Source organism: Eschrichtius robustus, chromosome 4 (assembly GCF_028021215.1).
Source record: "Eschrichtius robustus isolate mEscRob2 chromosome 4, mEscRob2.pri, whole genome shotgun sequence".
Classification (NCBI taxonomy): Eukaryota; Metazoa; Chordata; class Mammalia; order Artiodactyla; family Eschrichtiidae; genus Eschrichtius; species Eschrichtius robustus.
In genome coordinates, this window is record NC_090827.1 from 31441478 (window position 1) to 31466585 (window position 25108).

Below are 25108 nucleotides of genomic sequence, written 5' to 3' on the forward strand. Positions count from 1 at the left end.
ATCAATCAATCAATCAATCTTTTAAAAAAAAAAAAAAAGATACCTTTCTAAGCACATGCTGAGACTCATATTCCCCCCAGTGTGGTCTTAACCCACCTCCACTGCAGGACTGGCAACCAGGCCACTGGGAGGCAACTGGACCCTTGCGAAGAGCGGTGGAGTTGGAGTCAGACCCGGGCTTGAGTCCCAGGTGTGAGCAAAGATCATGTTGCCTCCCTGAGCCTCAGTTTCCTCATCTGTAAAATGGAAATTAACTCCACCCACCTCACGGGACTGGCGTAAGGATCAATGAAAACTACAGGTGGGAAGCCCGTTGCACGCTGTGCCCACGCAGGGGCTTATGAGAGTCTCGCCATCCTGAGGGCTCTTGTGCAGGGGTCTGAGACCCCGACGCACTTCCCAGGGGTCTCCCTGCCTCCAGGAGCTTTGTCCATCAGCCACGACCCCGTGGCCATGGAAATATTGATGACACCTGCACAGCACTCCCCTCCTACAGCCCACCTTCTCATTGCCCCTCACCAGCCATCTATGAGGCAAGCAGGGCAGGCACCCATGTTCCCATTAATCAGATGAGAAAAGTGAGGCTCAGAGAGGTTATGCAGTCCACGTCAGCACTCTTTCATTGAGCAAAGGGTTCTCTGGTGCAAAAACAAATCTGCTGGATAAAGGAGTGAGTGGATGAATGCATGAGGGCTGCAGGAGAAAACCAAGCGGGGTACAGACTTCTCCAGGCAATGGCTGGTTAACGGGCTCAAAGCACAGAGGCCCTGCCAAGGGAACGCTGGGAAGCTGCTGGCTGCAGCTCAAGACCTGCTGGAGAAAAGGGAGCTGCAGGCGAAGGCCAGGTCCTGAGGTCCCTGGGAGCCGGCTGGGGTCTCATGTGAAGGAGCCTTGGAGGCCTGGGTGGGCAGCGCTGGCTGGGCTCACCCTTGCTGGCAGAGGAGAGCGTGCAGGGGGGTGCAGAAAAGGTCCCGGCAGAGGCCCCTGCACCCTTCGGTGGGGGGACATGCAGCCGTGGCAACTCCCACCACACAAGCCTTGAGAGGAGCCCCCTCCCACTCTCCGTTTCCATGGGAATCCCCTTGAAATCACCCCATAACGGCTGTTGTTCTTCTCTGCAGCGGAAGAGCTCAGGATAAATGCGACGGAGAGAGGCAGGCACTCAGTGGCGCTCAGGACGCCACGGAAATGTCAAGGCCTAGCCCCACGCCACCTACACACTCTCACCAGCGGAGAGGACCACGGCCTCGGGGAAGACTTGGCCTTCCCTCCTGCCTCTATGGGGGCAACAAGACCGTTTCCTTGGCAACTGAAGGACAAGGGGGAGACCGGCAATTGCATCTAAAACAACGTCCGTCTCCCTTTGAGAAGGCTCACACCGGCCCAGGAAGGCCCAGGTTTGCAGGGACATGGCCTGGGGTCAAATCCAGCAGCGTGACCTGGACAAGCCCCTGAACTTAAGAGTCCCCTTTTCTCAAGTGCCTTGGGTAACAGCAGAGGGATACAGAAGCACCCACACCCCCTGCGGCTCCGAAATCACTGGTTCCCTCTCCTCGCAGTGGTTTCCGTATGCGTTTGTCTAATAATCCTAAAATATTACGGAAAGGTTCTCTGGTTCATGCAGCAAATATCTGTCGAGCCCTCCTGGGGGCAGGAGAGTGGCTGGCTCCTTGCACGTCCTTGTGGGATGCAGTGGGCCGTCATGCAGTCATATGAGAAGAGCACTCCTGCCTCAGCGGGGCCTCCAAAGACCGCCAGCTCCTGAGAAGTCTTTCCTGCAAACACTGGGCACTTTGCACCAGACACCTCCGAAGCCCTTTCCACTGTTTCCCACGTGGTTCTCACAGCCACCCTCTAATGTGAGATCTGTTATCCCTGCTTTGCTGATGGGCACACTGAGGCCCCAGAGGTCACACAGAGATGGGGGGCCGGCCAGGACCTAGGCCCAGGTCACCTGACCTTGCAGGCGGCCCTCTTAACAGCGGCTCCGGGACCTCCTTGCCCTGCCTGGGTCGGCCCAGCCCACCGAGCTGTGGAGGTGAAGGCTCAGGCCCGGGTCCCAACGGGACCCTCATGGCGTGCCGCTCCGTGTCTCTGTCTCCTCGTGTCTGAATCACCCCGTCCCTCCCCCTGGTCCCAGGGCCCACTCTTCCCTCCCAGGGAGGGGCAAGCTGGGGCTGTGGAAGCCAAGTGACCCTCCCCAGGGCCTTTAGCCAGAGCTCTTGGAGCAGAACTCCTGGAGAACTGCCACTTCCAAGCCCTTTTCATCTGTGCCTGGCTGGCCCCTCGTCCCAGACAAGCAAAGGGACCACAAAGCAATGGCCGTGACCCCAAAGGGCCGTGCTCCACTAAGAGGCCCCTGCGTCAGCAAGGGAAGGCTGTTCACTGGTTAACCCAAAAGGTCCTGCTAAACCTGGGATGGGGAGGGCCAGTGCTGATCCCGGCAGACGGCTGAAATGTCCATGACGACAATCCTTCCAGCAGGGAGCCCCTCGCAGCCCCTGCAGATGTCCCCACGCTCGGCCTTAGTAACCAGCCAGCCAACCGCCATCCCGAAGAGGTATCCCTGCAGAACCTGGCCAGCTCTTGTGACTGAGGGCACCTGAGGGCAGGGACGGGGCACAACGTTTGGCTCAGTGTCTTCCCACATGGGCAGCCGGAGACTTTGCCAGGGGCACAGACGAGGTCCCGAGACCGTTTCAGAAAGAAAGGCTTTGTGCAGGCGAGGACTGGGGAAACAGGCACTGCAAACTTGGTGACATTAATCGGGATAAAAATACATGTACCTTTTGACCCTCCAGTACCCACTTGTGGGAATTAATCCTCAGATACACAGCACGGGTGTTAATTTGCAGCATCATGTGAAAGAGGAAAAACAACAACAACTAAAAACTAGACACAACCTGAAGTCTCTCTATAGGTGACTGTTTAATCAACGATGCTCCATTCCCACAGTGAAATCTCTGCAGCTGTTAAAGAGAACGGTGCAAGCGCCATGTGCCAATTCAGGAAGAACTGTATTGCCATGTTATACCACTGCGCTACTCTAAATATTTGTTGCCATATGAATACATGACTTTGATTTTTAATAATAAAATGAGTTTGATTTTTTAATGACTATAAAAGCAATGGCTAATAAAATTCCATGAAATATGTCTTTGAGAGAAAGGAAAATATAGAGCCGTACAGACGGGAGGCATCGTGACCCTGCAGCCCCTTCCCCGACTCTGTGCCCCTCAGCTGGCCCCCAACTCCGTGGGTCGGGGCTCCGGGGTCACGATGTCCACCGCTCCATGCATGGCAGGAGGTCTTCCTCTGGCTACCCAGGTCTCCATCTGGGCCCTGTGCACAAAACAGGCAGGCCAGCAATATATTCAGCAGGGAGAATCTCTAAGTCCTGGAAAACCATGTCACCGGGGCAGCACGTGCAGGCCCCCTCCAGCCCCTGCCTGAGAGTTCTGGCAATGGATGACGTCCTCCACAGGCCCTGGTCTGAGAAGCCAGAATTTTCTCTTCTCCTTTCACCAGAGGCCAAATGCTGGTGGGATATGATTTCCAGAGAAACGGCCAGTCCTGGATGCGGGAATGGGGCTCCCCGGGCCAGTGAGGACTGAAAAGAGGCCAATCCCACTCTGCTCACAGAGGCTGCCATGGGAACTTCTGAGCTGAGTTTCTGTGGGATGCCCTCTTGATTTTCTTTCATCGCATTGCCTGTCCTAGATCGCTCTGGGGGGGTGGAGTTTCCTGCAGCAGCAAAATTAGCTCTGGGTGGTGCAGGGTATGGTGGAAATAGCATTCGCTTTGTAGTCAGGCAAGGCTGAGGCTGAATCCCAATTCCACCACCCTGCTGGCTGTGCAACCCTGGGCAAGGAGGCTGACCTCTCTGAGCCTCGGTTTTCTTATCTACAGGATGGGGGTGGGTGGTACCAGCACCAACTGCAGAGGCCTGTTGAGATAAGCATCGGGGTACCTCTGGCCAGTGTCTAGCACCTATTCCACAAACACTGGCTTCCCCTCGCCTGCATCAACATCCCCATTTTTAAGCTAAACAAAGGACAGGTGAATGGCTACCCAGTTCTTCATCTGGGTCCAAGAAAGATCAAGCAATGGCTCAGCTGCACTCTCAACACTTGCCAAGCGCTGGAAGGAAACGCCAGATGATCTGCACAGTGGGTCAGCTCAGGGGATTCCGGCCCTTCAGCAGCCCAGCCAATAACAAAGGAAGGCTGATGGCAGAGCCGGCCAACGAACCCATGTGCCATCCCGGACATGGTACCCATCCCCGAGCCCTCAGCGTAAGGAGGTCCGTGTAGACCTAAGTGAGGGCTGATTTGGCATCCGAAGACCTGGCTTCAAGTCCCAGCCCACTCACTTAGGAGCTGTGAAGCCCTCACCTCCATTTCCTTGTCTGTCAATTAGAGATAACACTTCCACATCCCGGGGGGTCTTGAACGAGGCTTGTCGCTGCCTCCCCCTTCACACTGACTGATCCCTACTCACCCTCTGGAACCCTCTTCCCCTCTCCCCCAACTCCTGCTCCTCCTTTAGATCCTAGAACTTGCTCGGGGTCCTGTACCTCCCGTATCCCCAACACCAGTCTCAATGCCGGTGCAAAGCAGGCACTGATAAATATGCACTGAATGAATCCACTTCTTCCAGGAAGCCTTCCCTGACTTCCCACCACCCGGGCCCCACTCTGGGCAGCCCAGCCCCTAGGTCCCTCCCTGCCACTGTCCCGTCACTGACCCCTTGTCCATCTGGTCTGTTCTAGGGACTCCTCAGGGCATGGACCTTGTCAGTCATGTCCACGGCCATATTCCCCACTCCCAGCAAAGCGCCTGACACATAGTATGTGCTTAATAAATTGTGGGCTGTCTGGGTGAATCCATGAACAAAGATTCCTGAACATCTTCTGTAAATTCTCTCAAACCTGTCAGTCTCTTTCCCTTCCTATAAGGCCAGCCTTCTCAGCACGATTAAGTTTTCCTATTCCAGATATTTCCTCTCCTAAACATCCCATGCTCTCCAACTAAATCCAACTTTTTTTTTTTAATATTTTAATTAATTAATTAACTTATTTTTGGCTGTGTTGGGTCTTCGTTTCTGCGCGAGGGCTTTCTCCAGTTGCGGCGAGCGGGGGCCACTCCTCATCGCGGTGCGCGGGCCTCTCACTATCGCGGCCTCTCTTGCTGCGGAGCACAGGCTCCAGACGCGCAGGCTCAGTAGTCGTGGCTCACGGGCCCAGTTGCTCCGCGGCATGTGGGGATCTTCCCAGACCAGGGCTCGAACCCGTGTCCCCTGCATTGGCAGGCAGATTCTCAACCACTGCGCCACCAGGGAAGCCCTAAATCCAACTTTTTACTGTGATGAATTCCATCTAAAACATTAACAGCAAACGTGCCTTCTCTTCCATTTCCTGGATTTCCGTGTTCTTTGCAATGGACGGTATCGGCTCTCTGAGTAGTCAGGGGAGGGGCAGGGAGAGTGGGAGGGGGCAGGCCAGCTGGCGGGGGGGGGGGGGGGGGGGGGGGGGGTGGCCGTGGCTTTTGTTCCTTCTCTGTGCGCAGCCCTGGAGGAGAGGCCTCAGGTTATAAATCCAGCTGAGCCTGTTTCATAGAGCAGGTGCTCCACTGCTGATAGGTTTTTATAGCTGCCTGTTTACAAAGCCGAAGCATAATTAATTCTCGGCCACCTCGCCCGCCGTGCCAGCTGTCCCATGCAGCCAGGTTTGGGGTGGCCAGGCTGAAGGAGGACAAAGGATGCGCTCTGCTTTGCGCCCCATCAACTGTACTGAGTACCCTTCCCCCTCCCCCTCCCCCTCCCCCTCCGTCCCCAGTCCTCTGAGGGACTTGGTTGGATTGCTCTGGGGACCCAGTAAATGGCACCCTTGTTCCTGTCCAAATGTGAAACGCCTCGAGGGGGAGAGAAGAGTCAGGTATGTAGAATCAGGCATACATCAGGCATACGGGGTGTACATGCAAACCCCAGTGGGACCTGCTCTCCCAGAACCCAGAAAGGACCTCACCCAGTGCAGGCAGCACTGACCCAACCCAGGCCTGTACTTCATGTCACAACTCGTCCTAAACCCACAAATCAGATATACTCCCCATCCCCACTGCCCAGCAGTAGCCAAGTGAGGGTAGAGGGGGTCCGGAAGAGCCCTCCCCCCAGAATGAGGGCTGGGGAGTGGGGTCCCCAGCAGCCTAGATGGGAGACGGGGGGGACCAGATCCCTCTCTGCTTGTTGCAGAACCAGACTTGTGCCTTCCTTAGATACAGAGATGGATCTAGCCACCTCCTGCTGGCCCGTGGGCCATCTGTCCCTTCAGAATGACTTGCAAGTCCCCCGATCAGATCCATCCGCCAATCAGATCCCCAAGGTATAAACACGGAAGTTTAACTCTTAGGGTGCAGCCGGCTCTTCCTCACTTCCCGGCTCCTGGGGCACATCCCGTTTCACCTTCGTCCCATCTAAGCCCTCCTGGATCATTTCCCTGGGTCTGCATGGGACCCTGCTCCCCAGTGTGTGCCTCATACCCACACGCCACCTCCTTCGACACATGCCCCTGCTTCAGAGGACACACTGGCATCTATGCCCTCAGTGTAGAGTCTTCATTCCACAAATGAGGAAACTGAGGCCCAGGGAGGCTGTGCGGCTCCCCCGGGGTCACACAGCCAATCAGCAGCACAGCCTGGGCCTGTGCAGGGGTCTCTAGGCCCAGCGTCGTCACCTGTCACCATACTGCACAGCCCCTTACAAGGATACAAGTCCAACCCCCCAGTTTTCAGCCATTGCCCCAATTTATCACCTGCCGTCCCACTGTCCCCATATGGACAAGCACATGTAGCCAGAAAAGCGTCCCAGTTTGGAGTAATGAAAATTGGGTCACTCGTAGGGAAGATGCCAGAACAAGGCACGCCTGGGGTTCACAGGGTTGACCACAGGGGCTCCCAGCTCCAGCAAATGCTCCAAAGCATTTGGAAGCAAAGTTATCAGCTGAGTCCTTGGCATAAAGCCATGTGGGTCCTTGGGGCCCTGCTGTCCTGCCGGAGGTCCAGGCCCAAATCTCTCCTGGAGATACAATTCACCCTCTGGCCCAGCACAGATCAGGACCCTCTCAGAACATCACAGGACTGCAGGAGACTGAGGGGCTGAGGTGGCCAGGCTGCCACCCTGGCAGGTTTGCCGCCCACCGCCTGTATGGGTTGCCCCCCCACGCCCGGCTCGAGCTCCTCATGGCCACGCTGCAGGTCCCCCTCGGTTGGTTAAAGGGTAGGACTGGGATTGTGGTGGGTCAGAGTCAAGGGTCAAGGCCTTTGGAGCCACCCTGGAGCATCCTTTCCTGGGGTGCTGATGGGCGTGGATGTGTTGGGTGTGGCTCCCTCCTTCTGTGGTTCCCCTGCTCAGCAGAAAGACAAACACCTGATGGGACCTTTCTGAGTACCAGATGCACATAATGTGTTATCTCAGACCCCCCTTGAGGAGACTCCAAGAGTCCTCTGGCCCCGATTTAGAGCTGAAGACACGGAGGCATGAGAGGGGCCAAGGCAGGTCAACTGTGCGTGGGCAGCGGACACCTGAGTCCCTTGGTGCCCGTCCACTCTACAGATGTACACGCACCAGGGACAGAGCATGGGGGGGAGGGGCCCCCAAAGGGAAGGAGTGGAGTTCGAAGGCATTGGAGTGCCCGCGGCATTGGGAACCAGCCCCAGCGTACCCCAGCTCTGCCTCCTCCTGGCCGAGGGAGGTCTTAACTTCTGGGACTTAACTTCCCTTATCTGTAAAATGGACAGAACCACCCCCTCCTCCAGGGCTATTCACAATTCAGTGAGATGAGGCGCAACAAGAAGATGCAATGGTTGGCAGGGGTGGGTGGTGGATCTGTCCCCACCGTGTCCCCTGGCTGGGGCAGAGGAGGGCCTTTGGGAAGCTGTCCACTCAGGAGGATGCCGTGTGTGACGGGGCTGTGGCTGGTGCACGGTGGGGTCCCTCCTCCCCGCCTCTCCCTCCCGCAGAACAAGCCACCTTCATGGTTGAGTTTTCTCCCCAGAGAAGCTCAGCATTTAAAAGATCTACTCTCCTTCTCAACTGCACGACGTAGATGAATCTAGAAGACATTCTGCTCAATGAAACAAGCCAGATACAAAGGACAAATAATGTATGATTGCACTTATATGTGGTCCTAGAAGAGGCAAATTCATGGAGACAGAGAACAGCTCAGAGGTTACCGGGGCGGAGTCAGGGGGGTTACTGTTAAGTGGGGGCGGAATTTTTGTGTGAGTAATAAAAGCATTTTGGAGATAGATAGTGGTGATGGTTGCATGATATTATGGATGTAATTAGTGCCCTTGAATTGTACACTTAAAAATGGTTAAGATGGCAAATTTTATGTTACGCATGTTTTACTACAATTTTAAAAAAATTGAGTAATATATTAAAAGGTCCACACTTTAAATGGGTGAATTGTATGGCATGTGAATTATTATCTTAATAGAGCTATTTTTTTAAAAAAAAAAATTAAAGATGTGAATCTTGACTGCTGGGGTCTCTGTTTGGCCAAGGTCCGAGCGGGCAGGCTGAGCCCATACACGGCAGCCAAACCAAGGTGCCCGCCTGTCCTGTGACCTGCACCCTGGTGGACAGAGACTCTTTCCATTAGCTTTGCTGACACCCAGAGGAAAGGGATCCCCCCACACACTTACCCTGAGGCTGAGAGCTTGGTGGGAGCCTCTGATGTGGCCCAATGTCCCCTCCCCAGCCCCAGAGGAGAAGGGCCTGGAGGGGAAAGATCGTTGCCTGGGGGACACAGGGATGATTTTAAGATGATGCTAAGCCACCTCTCATTCAGAACAAGACTGGACGAGAGCCCTAGACTCGGCATGTCCCTTCTCCTCCCCGAGCTCCCAGCTCCCCACCTGGGACAATGACAGCGCCTGCCCCAGTGGCAATGCCTGGACACTGCTCACCCAGCCTGGGGCAGGCACGCACGCACTCTCGCTAAACGGCAGGGTGGCTTCCTTCCCTTCCATCACACGCACTCGGACAGTGGTCCCCATTACCCATTGGGTGGATGCCACGTGGGCCGTGTCTGGGACAGGTCACCAGGCTGTAACGGTGTCCAATAAAACTGCTTCCTCGAGGCTGGGCAAATAAGATGATCCAGGAGGTCGGTGTGTCCTTAGAGTCAAGCTGAGCAGAGAACCCAGCTAGCTCACCTGTTCCCTTCTGCAGTCTTCCCCCCGTGACAGGGGGCTGCCAAGAAGGAAAGCACAGCTCCGCCCAAGGCCATCATCCCAGATGTGGGCATCGCATAGCACAGCACACCTGCAGCGGGGAAGGGCCGGGGTGGGGCAGTGACTGACAGGGTGAACCCCGACCTGACCCCCATTTGTATCAATAACTTCTGCCTGATGCACACAGGGAGGCGGGTCTGTGGGAATCTAGTCTACCTCCTAAAAAAAGCTTTTACTCACCTCCTGTTTTCTGTATTTATTTTTTCCAACTTTATCGAGATGTAATTTACAAATAACACTGAATAAGTTTAAGGTATACAATGTGTTGATTTAATGTACTTATATGTTACAAAATGATTACCACCAGGTTGTTAGCTGACATCACCATCCCATCACATTATTACCATTTCTTTTTGTGGTGAGAATATTTAAGATCTACTTTCTTAGCAACTTTCAAATATATAATATAGTATTATTAACTATAGTCACCATGCTATAGATTATACTATAGATTATATATATTATATAATGTATAGATTATACATTAAATCCCCAGAGCTTATCCATCTCATAACTGGACCCTCTGACCAACATCTCCCCATTTCCTCCACTCCCAGCCCCTGGCAACCACCATTCTAGCCCCTGTTTCTCTGAGTTTGACTTTCTTAGATTCCACATATAAGTGAGATCATATGGTATGACTTCACTTAGCATAATGACCTCAAGGTTGATCCACATTGTCACAAACTCTGTATTTAAATAGGCAACAGTATGGGATGCTTTTCATATTTTTGAACAGAGAAATGGTTTGGAGGACAAGGTCTCTGCATCCTGTTACTGGTCAGGAAGACAAGGGAGGTGCAGCACCTTCAAGGTCAGACACATCCCAGTTCGGATTTTGGCTCAGCCGGCTCTCTGCAGCAGACTGCTTCTCAAAGCGGGTCCCAGCACTGTCTCCCATCCCATCTGTTCTCCACAGTGTGACCTGGCCTTTCCCGAATCCAAAGGCAGAATCTAACTCCCCTCCAACCTGGGCCAGCCTGTGACTTGACTGAATTAAAGTCACACAACTGGTGATGGGAGACTCCGAGGAGGTCAGCAAGTCTGATCTCGCACCTGGATCCTGGGACACCTGATTTGGCAAAGCCAGCTGCCACCCAAGGAGTCCCAGTGCCCTGAGACAGCCATGCTGGAGAGGCCACTGTCTATGGTCCCCAGGGAACCAGCCCCACCACACACAGAACACGTGAGCGAAACCATCTTGGACCCTCCCGCCCCCAGAGCAGCCTGCCCAGCAGCCTAGAAGGAAGATGCAGCAGTTGCCATGTAGAACAGATCTGCCCAAATTCCTGGCTTACAGAATCCAGGGCACGTAATAAAACTGCTGTTGTCTTAAGTCACTAGGATTTAGAACGATTTAGTAGTAGTAACGATTTAGTAGTAGTAACCATGACACCACCTTGTGACTTTAGGTGTGTGACCTGACCTCTCTGGGGCTCCGTTTCCTGGGACATAAAAGGGGGTCATTCCCACCACCTCCCATAGTGGGTATAAAGTTCCGATGAGATCATAAACATATGTCTCATGACATCGTTGCAGTCAGGAAATGGCAGCTTCCCTCGTCATAGCCATCACCATTACTATTCTACCATGAAGACGAGATACCTGTACACGCTGGAAAAGGGTCACAGCACAATTCCTCTCCTGTGCAGCCAAAGCCCCATCACCCATCAGACACACATCAAGAGACAATGATCACAGCCATAAGTCACCATGTACTGGAGCTGAAATTGATCCTTTTTTTTTTTTTAAAGCAAGAGAGACAGAGACTGATGGGTTTGCTGTAATCTACAGATTACTCCAGAGTTGCATTATACATGTGGACTGACTCTTTTAAAGATCACCCACATGAAAAATTTTGATACATTTTATTTTTAGTTTAGTAGACATGATATTCAAATCCTTATTCAAGCCCTTTAAAATCACTCCTATGTTTTCATGAAGAAATTGCATTCCCAGATAGCCAGAGATAGGAATAACCTGAAATACAGAAAAAATGTACATTCTCAAGGATGCTCATCACATCTTAATTTAAAACACCCAAGTTGGGATATGAGTGTCCGAGAGTGGGCGGTCTCTCCACCCTCTACGCACTGGCATCCGTACCTACCAGCCTTAGGAACAGGCTGGTGTCGACCAGAGACGATGAGAGGAGGCTCAACCCTCCTTTCTCCACCATGCACGCTGCCCCAGCCCTGCCTCGACAACCTCTCCTTCCCGCCGCCGTCACCTCCATCCCCTTCCACTGCCGGCTCTGGGCGCCTCACTGGGGCTTTCTCGCCTCTCCTGGAAGTGCTCTCGTCCCCGTCTGAACCTCACTCCCCCACTTCACTCTCTAATCTCCCAGAGACCTCTGGTCACTCTCGGTTCCCTCTTTCTTCTCTGCCTGGACAGATTACCAAGGTCCCTTTGTCTGTTCGTCCACCACGACTGCCCAGGAGCTCCAAGACCCACAAGTTAATGCTCCGGCAACCCTAGAGCCACACTGATTCTCACCTGCGAACTTCTGTCCATAACACCCCTACTGCCTGGGATGCCTTCTCCCCTACTCCCTACAAGCTGCTCCTCTGCTCTGGACTCAGCCTCTCTGCCCATCTGCTCCCAGGCTGCGGCAGGACCCCACTGCATACCAGCTCCCATCACACTGTATTATGATCACCTGTTCATGTCTCCTTGGTTCCAGAGGTTCTCAGGGGAGGAGGTGGGCCTTATTCCTCCTCTTTCCTGTATCCTCCTTCCCCACCCACATACCCACTGTAGGCAACAAGCCCCAGTCTGGTGGATGAAGCCTACACAGTTACTGAATAAGTAATTAAATCTACGTGATGGACTATTATGCAGCCATTAAAAACTGTTTACTCAGAGTCTGTAATAATAGAGGGGAATGTTTCAGCACGTTTAATATTGTTTAATATTAAAGAAACAACTGTATTTATATTACAATCTACAGGGGGGCAGTAAGAAAGAAATAGAACAAAATTGGAACAATGTTTCTGGGGCAATGGAGTCAAGGATGTTATTTTTTTCCCCCTCTTTATTCTACTTTCTGCATTTTCAAACGTTTCTGCAATGAGATAAAATAAAGAAAATTAAAATCTTGCAAGGAGCACCTTAACATACATGCACCTTGGCTCCCAGAGTATGACAATATGGGACACCTTATGATGATGGATTATATTTTCACAGCTTCAGTAAAGAGCCTTACCTCTCCTTGGGGAAAATATTCGGGTTTTTGGTTTTTTTTTTATCACCTTTCACATTGAAATCTGGTGTAGGAACCACTATCGCTCAGCCCTTGACTCCTTCAGCCAGTTCATTCAACGATGGCTTGTTCCCGAAGCAGACAGGCTGGCTAGCGATCTGCACAGTGAAAACAGTGGACGGAAGTGCCTCTCTCCCAGCGATCTACTGGCTGCCTAACCATTTTTGCGGTGAGGAATTTGAGTTATTTAATATTCTTGAGCTGCTGCTTTCAATAAGGAGGATACTGACTCCAGTCCTCCAGCCATGGTTTAACATCACCATGCCCTTGACATGTGGAAGGGCTACACAGGATAGACACTGCCCATTTGGCATGAGTTCAGGGAGACCTCACTTTGCCCAACTGTGTGGAACCCTAAAAATGACCATGCAAGCTGAAACACTCAAAGTGATCTTAATAATCAATGTGGAAAGTACAAAAGTTCCAGGATCTTAAAAAAAAACTTTTTAAAGACATTAAAAACTCTCTTACTGATGGTTATAAATGTATAGGGTAATAAAAAAAGAGTAAAACTAATATTTTATTGAGTACACAGTCATGTAAAACATTAGAAACATGGAGAATTCAAGTGTGTTATTTCTTTGTAAAAAATGTATCCAGACTAGTTTCAACGGTGCTGGCTTCCTCTGCTTGTTGGATAACTTGCGATGCTGGGCAAACATCCTTTCTATGCCTTGAAGAACTGCCTTTCTAAGTTTAGATCAGCTTCCAAGATTCTATCCTCTGCACTTTCAACACTGTGAAATATCTTCAAGAGTTCCCTTAGCATGAAGTGTGCTGCCAGCGTCACCTCCCCTGGGACATCTTCACTTTTTCTGTCACAGGCACTTCTCTCATTTATGTCAATAAGTTCACCTTGACTTAGTTACTTAGTTCCCCTGGCTGCATATAAGAGTCTCGAATGGTCACAGCTTCAACATTCCCAGAATCAGCAGTTTCCTCTATAACTCCATTTACATCCAATCCAAATTTCTCTGTCAGCATTATTACTTTTCTTCTTCCTTTTTTTTTTTTTTTTTTTTTTCTGAGCGTCGTCTTTGTGGGCCAAATTTCCTCCTTTGACTATCCATTTTTGTAAAATGTCATGTGGGTTTATCACCAGGAAACAAGGAGGCAACATCACCACATGCTTTGCTGTCTATGTGTGAACCAACAGATACTCAGGGACCAACCAGAGACAGACACTGAAAGAAGTGACTTGGTCTCAGATCACAATACTCATCTGTTATTTACTTAGTGATTTGTGGGCTGGAGAGTGAGTGGCGAAGTTTCTGCTTTATGCAATTACTCACAGTTACCACTTTGTGGTAGCTGAAATCTGGGCTATGTGATTGCGGGACTGGCATTATTGAACAAAACTGTGGTGACTGAAATCCGTACACATTGGAACTGTGCAAAGTGAAGATCGCCAGGTGGAGGCGTGGCATTCGGAAAAAAAAATTGGACTACTCTGGGGTCAGATTTGAAGATGTGTCATTTGTTCACTCAGTCATTCAAACACACATTTATCCAGCACCTGGTGGGCACCAGGTGGGTACCAGGTGCTGAGCTGTGTACAGAGGAAACAGGCATGTCCAAGATATATATCCGCTGATGTTTCATAAGGCAGGACTCCGGGTCCAATGTTTCAGAAAGGCCAGGTTCCAGTCCTGTCTTATGATCTGAGCTGAGTCACCCCTCCTGGCTGGGACTGGGAATTAAGGTTCTTTAGTTATAAGGAACAGAAATTGACTCAGGCTAACATAAGCAAGAAGGAAGTTACTAGAAGGTCCTGAGGGAGCCACAGAATCTAGGAGAGAGAACAGCAGCTGGACAAGGGGCCTCAAAAGGAGCCGGGCAGTACTGGGAATTCAATTCCGGGGATCTATGACTATTCCAGTTACCTATCGCTGTGTAACAAATAACCTTATAACTCAATGTCTTCAAACAGAAACCATTTATTTTGCTCACGAGTCTGCAATTTGGGTAGCTCTTGGTGGAGATGGTGTGCACTGCTGAACAACCTGCCCAGTATCTCTCGGCTGATCAGTGGTGAGGAGGGGTCCTTAAAAGAGAGGGGCACGCCCAGGGGATTCCCAGGATCCGGGCAAACACCTGCCAGCCTCCGGTCCCGTCAGGCAACTGGGATTCAGAAAGGGATTACGGACTGTGGGGATGAAACTGTAATCCTTACGAAACAGTAACGAATGTCTTTATCAAGTCAGGATGGAGGACTGGTCTCCATCAGAAAAGATTTAAGAGACAGAACAAGCAGATGCAGATGCAGGACTTTAGATCCTGGGTCAAACCAACCAACTATAAAAAGACATTTTTGAGATAACTGGAGACATGGCTAAGATGAACCAGAATCAATCAACCTGTTTGTTTATTTTTTATGGAAGTATGGTTGACTTACTAAGATGGACCAGAATTTAGCTTGAAAGAAATTTGTACTCATTTTGTTCGGTGAGATAGTGGTACTTGGTTATGCAAGAAATGCCCTCACCTTTCAGAGATGCCTGCTAATGTAGGGGTGAGATGACAGGAGTCTTGAATTTACTTAAATATTCTTAAGCCAAAAGGATGGGAAAGTAAATGAAGAAAGTACAGCAAAATCTTGAGAGCAGCTGAAAAGCGAGGGGATGGATGAGGAGCAATTCAACATACTATTTTCTCTACTTTTGTAGATATTTGAAACTTTTCATTAAAACTTTATTGAAATTATAAAAGGAAATTCAAAAGCTGATAATGACAACACAAGTAGCTCCCTTTTATTGAGATGTAAGTGCAATACGCACATTATTGCACTTAATTCAAAAAGCCCAGGTGGCTAGTAGTTCACCCTCTCCTTTAGGGATGGGGAGACTAGTTCAGAGGCTGAAGAACCTGCCAAAGGCTCACAGCCGTGCCCGGGAGCGGAGCTCAGGGGTCAGGGCTGCAACCTCTGCAGGGCGTGGGGGCCGGAGGATGCAGGAGGCCAGGCTGGTTCGCAGGAGGCCCTGGTCTGCAGTTGGAGATCCCATCCCTGCTTGGGGCAGCCGGAACCTCTGAGCAGCCTTTGTTCTGCCTCAATGTGCCATTCAGCCCAGGGTTCTGGAGGACAATGGATCCCACTGTGCAAGGAGGCAATGCCATCCTGGGCAGCACAGAGGCCCCAGGTGGGCCCTGGTCCCCAGGCAGGCTGGCAACTACAACCTGGGCTCAGGTAGAGGAGCCCAGATGCTGTCAAGGGACAAGCACGTGTAACTCTGTACATGCTATTCTTTCTGCCTGGAATGCACTAGAAATCTGTGTCTCAGCACGCCATCACTCCCGACCCTGTGAATGCCACTCCCTTTAGTGCCAAAGCACCTGTCCTCTATAGAACTGTGATCATCTCCCCCACTGATGCAGTGGACGGGATCCCTTCTTCCACTGACCCATGTGGATTACCTTCACCACATGCGGCTAGGAGAGATGCAGTGCGGCTACGTGTCTAGCGTGAGCACCGTGCCAGGCTGTCCTGGGTTCAAACTGCGAGACCCTCTGAAGCTGGGTGCAGAACCAGAACTGAATGGGCCACCTGTCCCTTCCCTGTTGGTCCAACCAGGCAATGTGGAGGTTAGGAGGATGGGTTTGCAGGCAGATGGCCGGCATTCAAACCCCAGCTCTGCCTCTTACAAACCATGTGACGCTGGACAAGTGCCCAAGCCTCAGTTTTCTCCGTTGTAAAATGGGGTAAAACACATACACATGCACACAGACACACTGGGGTTTGTGAGGATCCAATAATATGAGGCACTCAGTATCACATTTGGCATCAGTAAACGGTCAATCATAATAATGGCTATTATGTTCGTTTCATAATTATTTAATGCTGAAGACCAGGTGAGTAATTTTGCACAAGGGCTGACTGGTGAGGAGACCAAGGTTAATCAACGGGACACCCCAGGGTGCTGTGGGGCTGGCAGATTGCTTCAGCAACTCCAGACTCCATCCTGAGGCAGCCCACTCTCTCACTGGCATCCAAGATCCTGGGAGAGATGGGCCCAGGTTTCAAAGACACAGCCTGGCCTGTGTCCACAAAATGAAACCAGGAGCGTGGAGCTCTAGAAATGGTGCCTTCTGGGACCTGGAGCATTTGTCCCAGGGCAGGAAGACTGGGGCGGGGGTGTCAGGTGGGTGAGGAGCCTTCCTGGAGAGGAGGTCACAGAGAGCAACCTATTCTGCGTGCCAACGGGGAGAACTAGGGGTGCAGACTATAAAGGCTCGTGGAGAGATGGCATCACCAAATAGAATCCAAGGGAACCAGGTGCTGGGTGGGTGTGGGCACCTGAGAGATGCTTCCCAACGTTGTCCTGGCTGCTTGGCAGCATTTGAGGCTGGGTGATCCAGCTTTCTTCCTGCCAGCACCCCCTCTCTCCCTTCCCTTCCAGGATTCTCTTGGTTCTGTGACTCCAGAGCCTTCCTGTTTTATCTCCCACGTGGGTGGCCACCAAGAATTCTCGTTCTCTGTCCCTTAGATGTTGGTGAACCTTGGGGCTCTGGCCTCAGCTCTCTTCCCTCCTTCCTCTCACTCCCACTTCACTCTCCCTGCCCAGAGACATGGGTTTCTTCTGTGCCCAGCACATAGTGGGTGCTCCAGAAATGTTTGTTGAATGAACGAATGCATGAATGACCTTGTTCTTCAATGTTGTACGTCTGGCATCTAACCTCCCCCTGGCATTTAAGGGGGATCAGTAAATGTCTGTTGAACAAAAGGGGAAAAATGTTCAACCTCATTGGTATTCAGACATGAATTTAAACAAATACTTTTCATCTATGATATTTGCAAAGGTCAAACAAATTAGAATACCTAATGCTGATCAGCATGAGGTAAAATAGAGAAACTTTCTGGAGAATAGTTTGTCAATGTGTGTCAGGAACATTAAACACGTTCATAATTTTTACGTAAAATTGCATGTGCAGGACCCTCTCTGAAGAAAATTATTCCAGATTTGGGGGGAGGGATGGGAATAGGGTGTCTTCCTACGCACATAGCATTCCTTCCCTCAGTGTTAGTTATAAAAGAAAATAAGCAACCTAGTTATCCATCAATCGGGGGTGATGAGTTGAACTATGACATCTATCACAGGAAGAGTGTGCAGCCAATAAAATGATGGAATTTGGGGGCGGGGCCGAGGTAACCAGTTACACACCCCTTCCCTGCTACGATTTGAGAACACACAGGGAAGATGGACAAGAAGGAAATCAAAAAAATTCTTCTTTCTTAATGGTAAACTCGCGGTGGGGAATGAGCTAGGGAACCCTACTCCACTGTCCCTCCTCTTGGGCCTGTGGGGAGAGACAGGTCTAAAGGCTGGACTCTGAAATGAGGGAAACATAGGCTTCTTCTTGGGGCCCCATGGGTAGGGGTGAAGCAGAGACCTTCAATACTATAGTCCCGCCCAACAGAGAAAAATTGTCCAATGAGTGACAGGTTCTCACCAGTTCCACCAATCACAAAAGCCAAGGGGGTGAGAGGCGGGGCCAAGGATTCCACCCTCCCAGGAATTCCAGCCTCCTCCCTACAGCAAAATAGGGCCAACTCTAGCATTTGTGGAGCCCAGTGCAAAGTGAAAATGCAGAGGATAAAAAGCAGGGAAAAGTATCATTAAAGGTACAAAAATATAAAGCTTTCTCATTTTTTTCCCCATGACTTGTCTTAGTTATTTGCTATTTAATGACAATTGAAAAAAAAAACAGTTTAAATTATTAGCATGAATTTTATCGCTCATTCTGTTGCGTCATTCCAGCTTTAAATGCAAATAGAAGAGCACTGAACTCGAATGCAGAATCCCTGAATTACACAATTCGTATCTGGTAGCTCCTACAGGCGTACGTAGCTTGTTCTTACCAGAGCAGTGGGAACACGGCACATTTTATTTCACCTTTTGACGCTTGCATGTTCTAGGCACACACCTCCACCCTCGATGAATGACAGTTGAAGGGAACAGGAACTATGGTTGTCCATGTTTCCCTTTCTTTTGGTGCCATCATTTTCAGAAGCGATGATTAGCTAGCCCAAGGATGTCACACGAGTAACAAAGGATATGATAGGGTTCCTTGGTCCTTATGCTTCTCAGAATGTCACTGCCTCCTTTCTGCATTCAAAACAAGTTCTGGTTCAAAAGGAAAGCATGGCCTCTCGAGCTGTCAGTGCCCCTGTTTACGCAACCACAGACATGCTGATCGGTGCCTATGCGCAGAATTCTGGTGGCCCCAGGACGCTGGGGAGCTCCGTGACACTCAAAGTGACACAAGGTAAGCATGTTACAGAAGCCGCACAAGGAACAGTGGAATCGCTTGTTGCATGTGTCACTTCTGTTCACAGGTGTGCTCCATTGTCCCATCAGATGTCACTTACAAAACACGGGTTCAAAGATACAATTATTAAAAATTTCAAGATGGGGATAGCAGAGAATTAAACCAAGCGCAGGGTTCCTGGTCCTTCCGAATATGGGACCTACACGAGTTGCACACTCAGGACACCAGCTCTGCAGCAAAGCACTGGAAAATTCTTATAACCTCATGCTTAAAAGTACCCTTCCAAATGGTTTATATAGAGAGATTAAAGCTTTTATTAAAAACAGACATGGGCATTTAAAAAAGATGGGCATGAGCTGTGGCAAATGGCTAACAACATGTATCTAGAGGCTGGTCTTTCCTCTTCATCTGCATTGTTACTCTGTAATCCTCCCCTTTAAGCCCCAGCATTTCATACAGCCACGCTTCAGGTGTCAAGACCTAAACACCTTAGAGAGACATCCCTTAGCTCTGCTGACTTTAAGGATAAAAACCAAAAACTGTAGCAAGTAAAAAATCAGGAGATGATGCGGAAACATTTTATTAGCATTTGATTTCCATCTTGCAGCAAGAAAATGAGAAAACCCCTACTTGGTGACTGCACCAACCTTTAAGCGAGGGCTGGCTTCCTTGACAGTTTGGGGAAACTGATAACAATAACCCCTTCCCCAGGGTGGACCTTTGGAGTCCACATGGTCTTTGCTCCTGAGAACCTTGTGACAACCCAGGGCAGGAAGCAATGCAGGGAAACTGAGGCTCAGAGAGGTGATGTGACTTAATGGGGGACAGCCACCGGTGTCCCACTGCAGCCTCCTTCCCTGAAGTGGAGACAACATGAGCTCGTGAAAACCCAGGCAAACTTATGGGAGGGGTGGTCCTAAGTGGAAGCAAAAGGAACAAAGATTTCAAAAATCAAAGGCTGGCTCTCCGCTCTCCTTCTGGGCTGGCTCAGGTCACTGCCAGACGTAACCTCCCCTCTCAGCCCAATTTCTCTGGGGGTGGGGATGGAATTAGGTTAGCCAGTCTGATGACAGTTCTAAGGGCTAGTCTAACTCTAACCCCTAAAGAACAGACATAGTTATTTATGGACAATATTTATTAAGTACTGACCGTGCCCCAGGCCCTGGGCTGGGCACAATCACACACACCAAGCCATTCAATGCCATGAGTTCACTGAATATATTCCATTCATGAAGCACGATGGGGAGTCCACAGAGAAGATGCTACAGCATCAAATAATTGCACATCCCTTGTTTCAAGTGATCTAAGGAACAACCTGGAGAAGAAACTAAGGCTCAGAGAAACCTGCCCAAGATTACAGACCCAGAGCAGACCCCACTGGGAAGGCAGGTCTCCAGACCCCACCAGGAATGCAGATCTCCTGACACCAGATCTTGGAATACCTCATCTGGCTGGAAATGCGAGGAGGGGAAATCAGAACTCTGCAACTTGGACTTGAGTGCATGAAAGAAATCAAAGAGGATTTCTAAAACAGAAAGCAAACAAATCAGCATCCCTCCTGGTTTTATGTACCTCGCATCTTGTTCGTGAGTGACAGGGCAGCCTTTCTGTTTTCCAGACAGTCAGTAAAGGCTGTACGAGTCAGGGTACTGCTGGCTGCAAGTAACAGAGACTTGGTTGAAAGTTTGAAACAATGAGTAAACGTAACAGCTCACGGAACTGGAAGCCCAGAGGTGGGGTGGACATCAGGCCTGGTTAATCCAGGAGTCACAGATGTCACCAGCGTCCCCAGTTCTCACTCACTGTCTGCTCTGCCAGCAACGGTGTTGTTGGCTTCAGACTGGCTCCCTCCATGGTCTCAAGGTGGCCGCCAGCAGCAATGGAGGCTTCTGTGTTCCATCACAAGAGAGGGACCAGCTTCCTGCAGCTCTCTCTACTCTCCACTCAACCTCCAGAAAGGACTTCCACATCCATTCTGGGACCAGTCACTGCAAGGGGGATGGGAGTACACTGGTCCATCACTGCCTGCCCAGGGCCAGACTCAGAAAAGGATGTGCTTGGTAAATGCTACTGCATGAAGGAGGATGAATGTATTTTGTAGATTCAATCTAGCCTAAAAATGTCTATTTAACCACCCTAAAGCTGAGTCCTGGGGCTGCAGCAAGAGAACACAGCCAGGAAGAGTCCTTCCTAGAGCCATATCTGGCTCTTGAGAAAAGCCTAAACAGAGACTCTTTGGCATTCTCCTATCCCTGGGGCCCCTTTCTCTAGGGCTCAGGTCCTTCCACTGTCCACTGTCAACTGTACTGTTCTCCCCAACACTCACCCATCCTTGCCAAGTTCTCTGTGCCCCACAGTGACATGCACTCATGCCTTATGATCACAACAGCCCTCAATCAGCTGAGCTGAGCTAAGAGTTAGAGGGGAAAAAGCTGCTCTAATTCACACTAAGGTGTGAATGACTAACAAAACCTAAACTCTCCCCAAGGTATTTGAGATTTTACAAGAAGAAATTGAGGAACTCGAGCAAGACTCGCACTGTTGAAGATGACATTTAACTTGAGACCTAAAGGATGAGAAAGAAGAGCAGGAAGAGGGTGTTCCAGGTAGTGGACATAGACAGTGCAAATACCCCAAGAGAAAGAAAAAATTGCCTGCTTAAGGAACAGGAAGTAGATCAGAGCCACTGGGGTATTGTGAGTGTTTGTGGCCAAGTGACCAGGTGGAACAGGAATTTGTACACCTGGCTCTTTTACAAACTCCCAGCATCCATTATTTGCTTGTGAAGCTTCTCCAGGAACAAGACTTTTAAATGATAACAGTGCCATTTATTAAGTGCTTCCAACAGGCCAAACACTGTGCCAGGTGCTTCCTAAATTAGCAAAACCACTGATCATTCCAACAGCGCTGTAAGATGAGTCACTATTACTCCTCCCTTTAAAGGGAGAAAGTGAAGCTCAGAAACATTTAGTAACTTGTCCGAGGTTGCACAGCACCTGAAGAGTCAGAAGAAGGATTTGAATACAAGTCTGTCTGACATGCAAATCTGTAACTTACTCTGTGCTCTGAGCACAAAATGCAGGCAAGATGCAACAGTGCGAAAGTCTGTTTTCATGCAGGGAGGCCAGAAATCTCATATAATTCTAATAATTATTGTTATTGCTTTCTCAAGGGCGGGAACGTCAGATCTTGTTCCTAGGTTCCCTAGGACCTGAGCTCTGTGCCTTCCACACTCTGGCATTCAATCTGGGACGTGGACAAAGGCCACGCCTCAGTTTCTTCATCTATAAAATAGGGATGCGGGGTATATGGAGCTCCTGTGAGGCCGCAGCACATAATGGGTCCTCCACGTACTTGGGCTGCCAGGCGCTCAAGTAGTTTTGTAGTTCCGAGGCGGCTCTTTCATCCACCATCTTATCTGACCCTCACAGAAACCTTAATACCTCTAGGCAGGATGGTATTATTCACTCCCATTTCACAGATGGGGAAAAGAGATCCAGCCACATAACGGCGTTCCCTTCTAGAATACAGGCTGCCCACGGGCAGGACCTGTGTCCAGTCCCCAGGGCTAAAACTGACCAGAACATAGTAGGTACTCGGTAAATATGCGTTGTATGAATGAAGAATTAAAATCATCACTTCTTACTCTGATAACTATGCACTTCTCCCTTGTTCCTCCCTTCTAAGAGCTGGTGAATTTGTGAGAGAAACAGGGGGAGACAGAATAAGGAAGGAATTAGGGTTTGCAAATGTCCACTATGAGTCAGGCAGTGCTTTTTAAATACTTTAAATCACGGAGCCCAGTGCCCTGTCCCATCATCCTCAATGTAGAGATGGGAAAACGGAGGCTTCCTCCAGAAAACCGGACCAGAATGACCTGCCAAGATCCCCTCTCTCTCCTGGCTCCAGCCAGACCACTGGGGCACCTGCCAGCAACCCAGCAGCCTTTTACCTCTGCCTCTCAGCAGGCTGCCAGCAGAAAGAACACCCAGGAAACACGCTGATCCTTCCTCAGCCTCTCCAAGGCAGGCGACAAAGGACCGCTTTCAGCTGCCTGGGGACCCCCGCCCCCGAAACCCCTAGCTTGGGTCAGAGCCCTCACCCAGCCTGAGCAGCCCTGCCCCCTCTCCCTACACACACCCAACAGCAAAGCGTGACTCAGCAGTTCTCCTCCGGGGAGCGGGGAGCGCCACTCTTCAGCATATCTCCGCCCAGGTTACACACCCAGCCTCTGCTCCCCTGGGTCAGGACGCCCGGGAGCCCACCCCGCGCTGGCCCGGGGCTCCCCAGGCCTCCGCAGGGCTCGGGCTACGGGCTCCTCGGCCTCATTTCCGGCGGAGCCAGGCATCAGCGCGGCGGACAGCACCCTGGAGTCGAGTGACCGCTCCGAGGCCACACGGGTTCCTGACACAGGCTCCCACGCGCACCAGTCCCGCGGCACGCAATGCCCAGGGCCCCTCCCACCGAGGCGCCCACCAGGGGACCTCTTGCTCAAAACCCACAAACACTTCTGCAGCCAGTCCAGCAGCCCCCAGGGAAGATGCAGACGGCCCCTTAACCCGGGAAGGTCTCCAGCACGTGTCCCCACCGCTGCATGCTGACACCCCGCGGCTAGCTCTCCCCATCCTCAATGGAGGCTCCACTCCGCGGGCCCCCGGCTGCGGCCCGGGAGCTGTCCCCACCGTTCCCTGGGCAGGGTGGAGCAGAGGGGCCCTTGGAAGTTACAGGCTTATAAGAGAGGGCCGCTGACCCTCTAGATCCCACCAGCCTCGGAGTGGCGGTTGGGCTGGGGCTGTAGGGCCAATTTAGGGGATTTCAAATGCAGGGCCTGTTGGGGGTGGCATGTCCCACTTTGGGGGAAAATTCTTACAGTTTAGGGCCAGCTGTTCCTGTCTTAGTTCAACTCGACAGGAATAAAAGATGAACCCCAAACCAGACACCTTCTCCCACCCACTAAGGGGCCCTGCTTCTGGAGGCACAGGGAGGGGCCGAAGACCGCGAGCCTCTAGGGGAATCTGGCAATGGATTTTCCACCACCCCCCCACCGGGTCCCACTTCGTCTCCAGGGAGTGGGCAGCCTAGAAAATTCTGCGGGCTCTGGGCAGGGCAAACCCAGTATTCTAAGCCACTAAATTTCCCCGGTATTTCTTCACCAGATTAGCCGCAGAGGTGGCTTTTTTAAAAATGAGGGCCAGGGCCGATTCAGGATGCCACCAGGCCTGGGGGCGGAAAGCTGCCTGCCGGAGGGCGGCGCGGAGGAGGGCGCTGCGCTCTCGGGCTGCGGGGCAGCGGAGGCCGGCGCCCGCGGGCTCCCTCCCTCCCGGACCCGGGGCGGGGTGGGGTAGGGTAGGGTAGGGTGGGGGGACACGACACACAGCGCGCGGTCCAAACCTTCGGAGGGCATTCGGTGCGACGGCATCCCCACGCCGCGGCCGGCCGGAGGGGGCCTCAGACAACACGTACGTTACCTTCAGTCACATAGCTGTGGTCCCGCAGGAAGCTGTGGTTAATTTTCCGCGTGTCCGTGTCCTCGCCCATTGAAGGCCGTGCCCGGTGCCCTGGGCATGCCCCGCCGCCGCACACCGATGCAATCCGCAGAGGTCGCGCCGGGCGCGCGGGCCATGCCGCCGCAGCCTAGCAGGGGCGCGGGCCACCGGGGCCCCGGGGGGCGGGCATCGCGACCGGGGGCAGCCGGGGACGGGCGAGGGCGGCCGGGACGGGCGCCGCGGTCAGGCTTGAGCGCGGCGGGCGGGCGGCGGCCGCGGGTGGGGGCGGGCCGGGGCCCGGGAGCGCATCCCGGCCGGCCGTGCGCGCTGCGTCCGTGCGCCCGGCGGCGGAGGCCTGGTGCCGGTGCGCCTGGCTGCGGCGGCGGCGGCGGCGGCGGCGGCGGCGGCGGGAGGGGACGCGCGCGGCGCTGCGCCGACCGAGCCGGGGCCGAGCCAGGCTGCTAGGGCTGGGGCCGCCGCCGCCGCCGCCGCCACTGTCGCAGGCCCCTCCCTCGCGCCGCCCGCTCCTCCGCCCCCACGGCCCGCGCAGCCCGCCGCGCGCGCGGGCAGCCCGGCACCCTGCAGGTGCGGCGGCGCCCCGGCAAAGGCTGCGTCTCCGCGCTCCCGGCCTCGCGGGTGGGCACCTTTGGTCCCTGGGTCTGCCAGCGGGGGAGGGAGGAAGGAGATGGCCAGCTTGGGGGACACACGGTCAGCTGAGCCTTTGAGGGTCACCTTGCGTGCCCAGGTACTCCAGTTGTGTAAGAGACGGCCCATGGGTGGGGAGATTAGAAAAGGGGAGGACA

General features: G+C 52.0%; 1 protein-coding gene across 1 annotated transcript in view; it reads right to left on the reverse strand.

Moving 5' to 3' along the window:
- Positions 1–24512, reverse strand: part of PPP2R2C (protein phosphatase 2 regulatory subunit Bgamma) — a 140418-nt gene extending 115906 nt beyond the window's left edge. The window contains exon 1 of the mRNA XM_068542524.1: positions 24288–24512. Coding sequence (XP_068398625.1) covers positions 24288–24357 — 70 coding nt within the window. The 5' untranslated portion in view covers positions 24358–24512. The remainder of the gene's footprint in view (positions 1–24287) is intronic.
- Between the last annotated feature and the right edge of the window lie 596 nt (positions 24513–25108).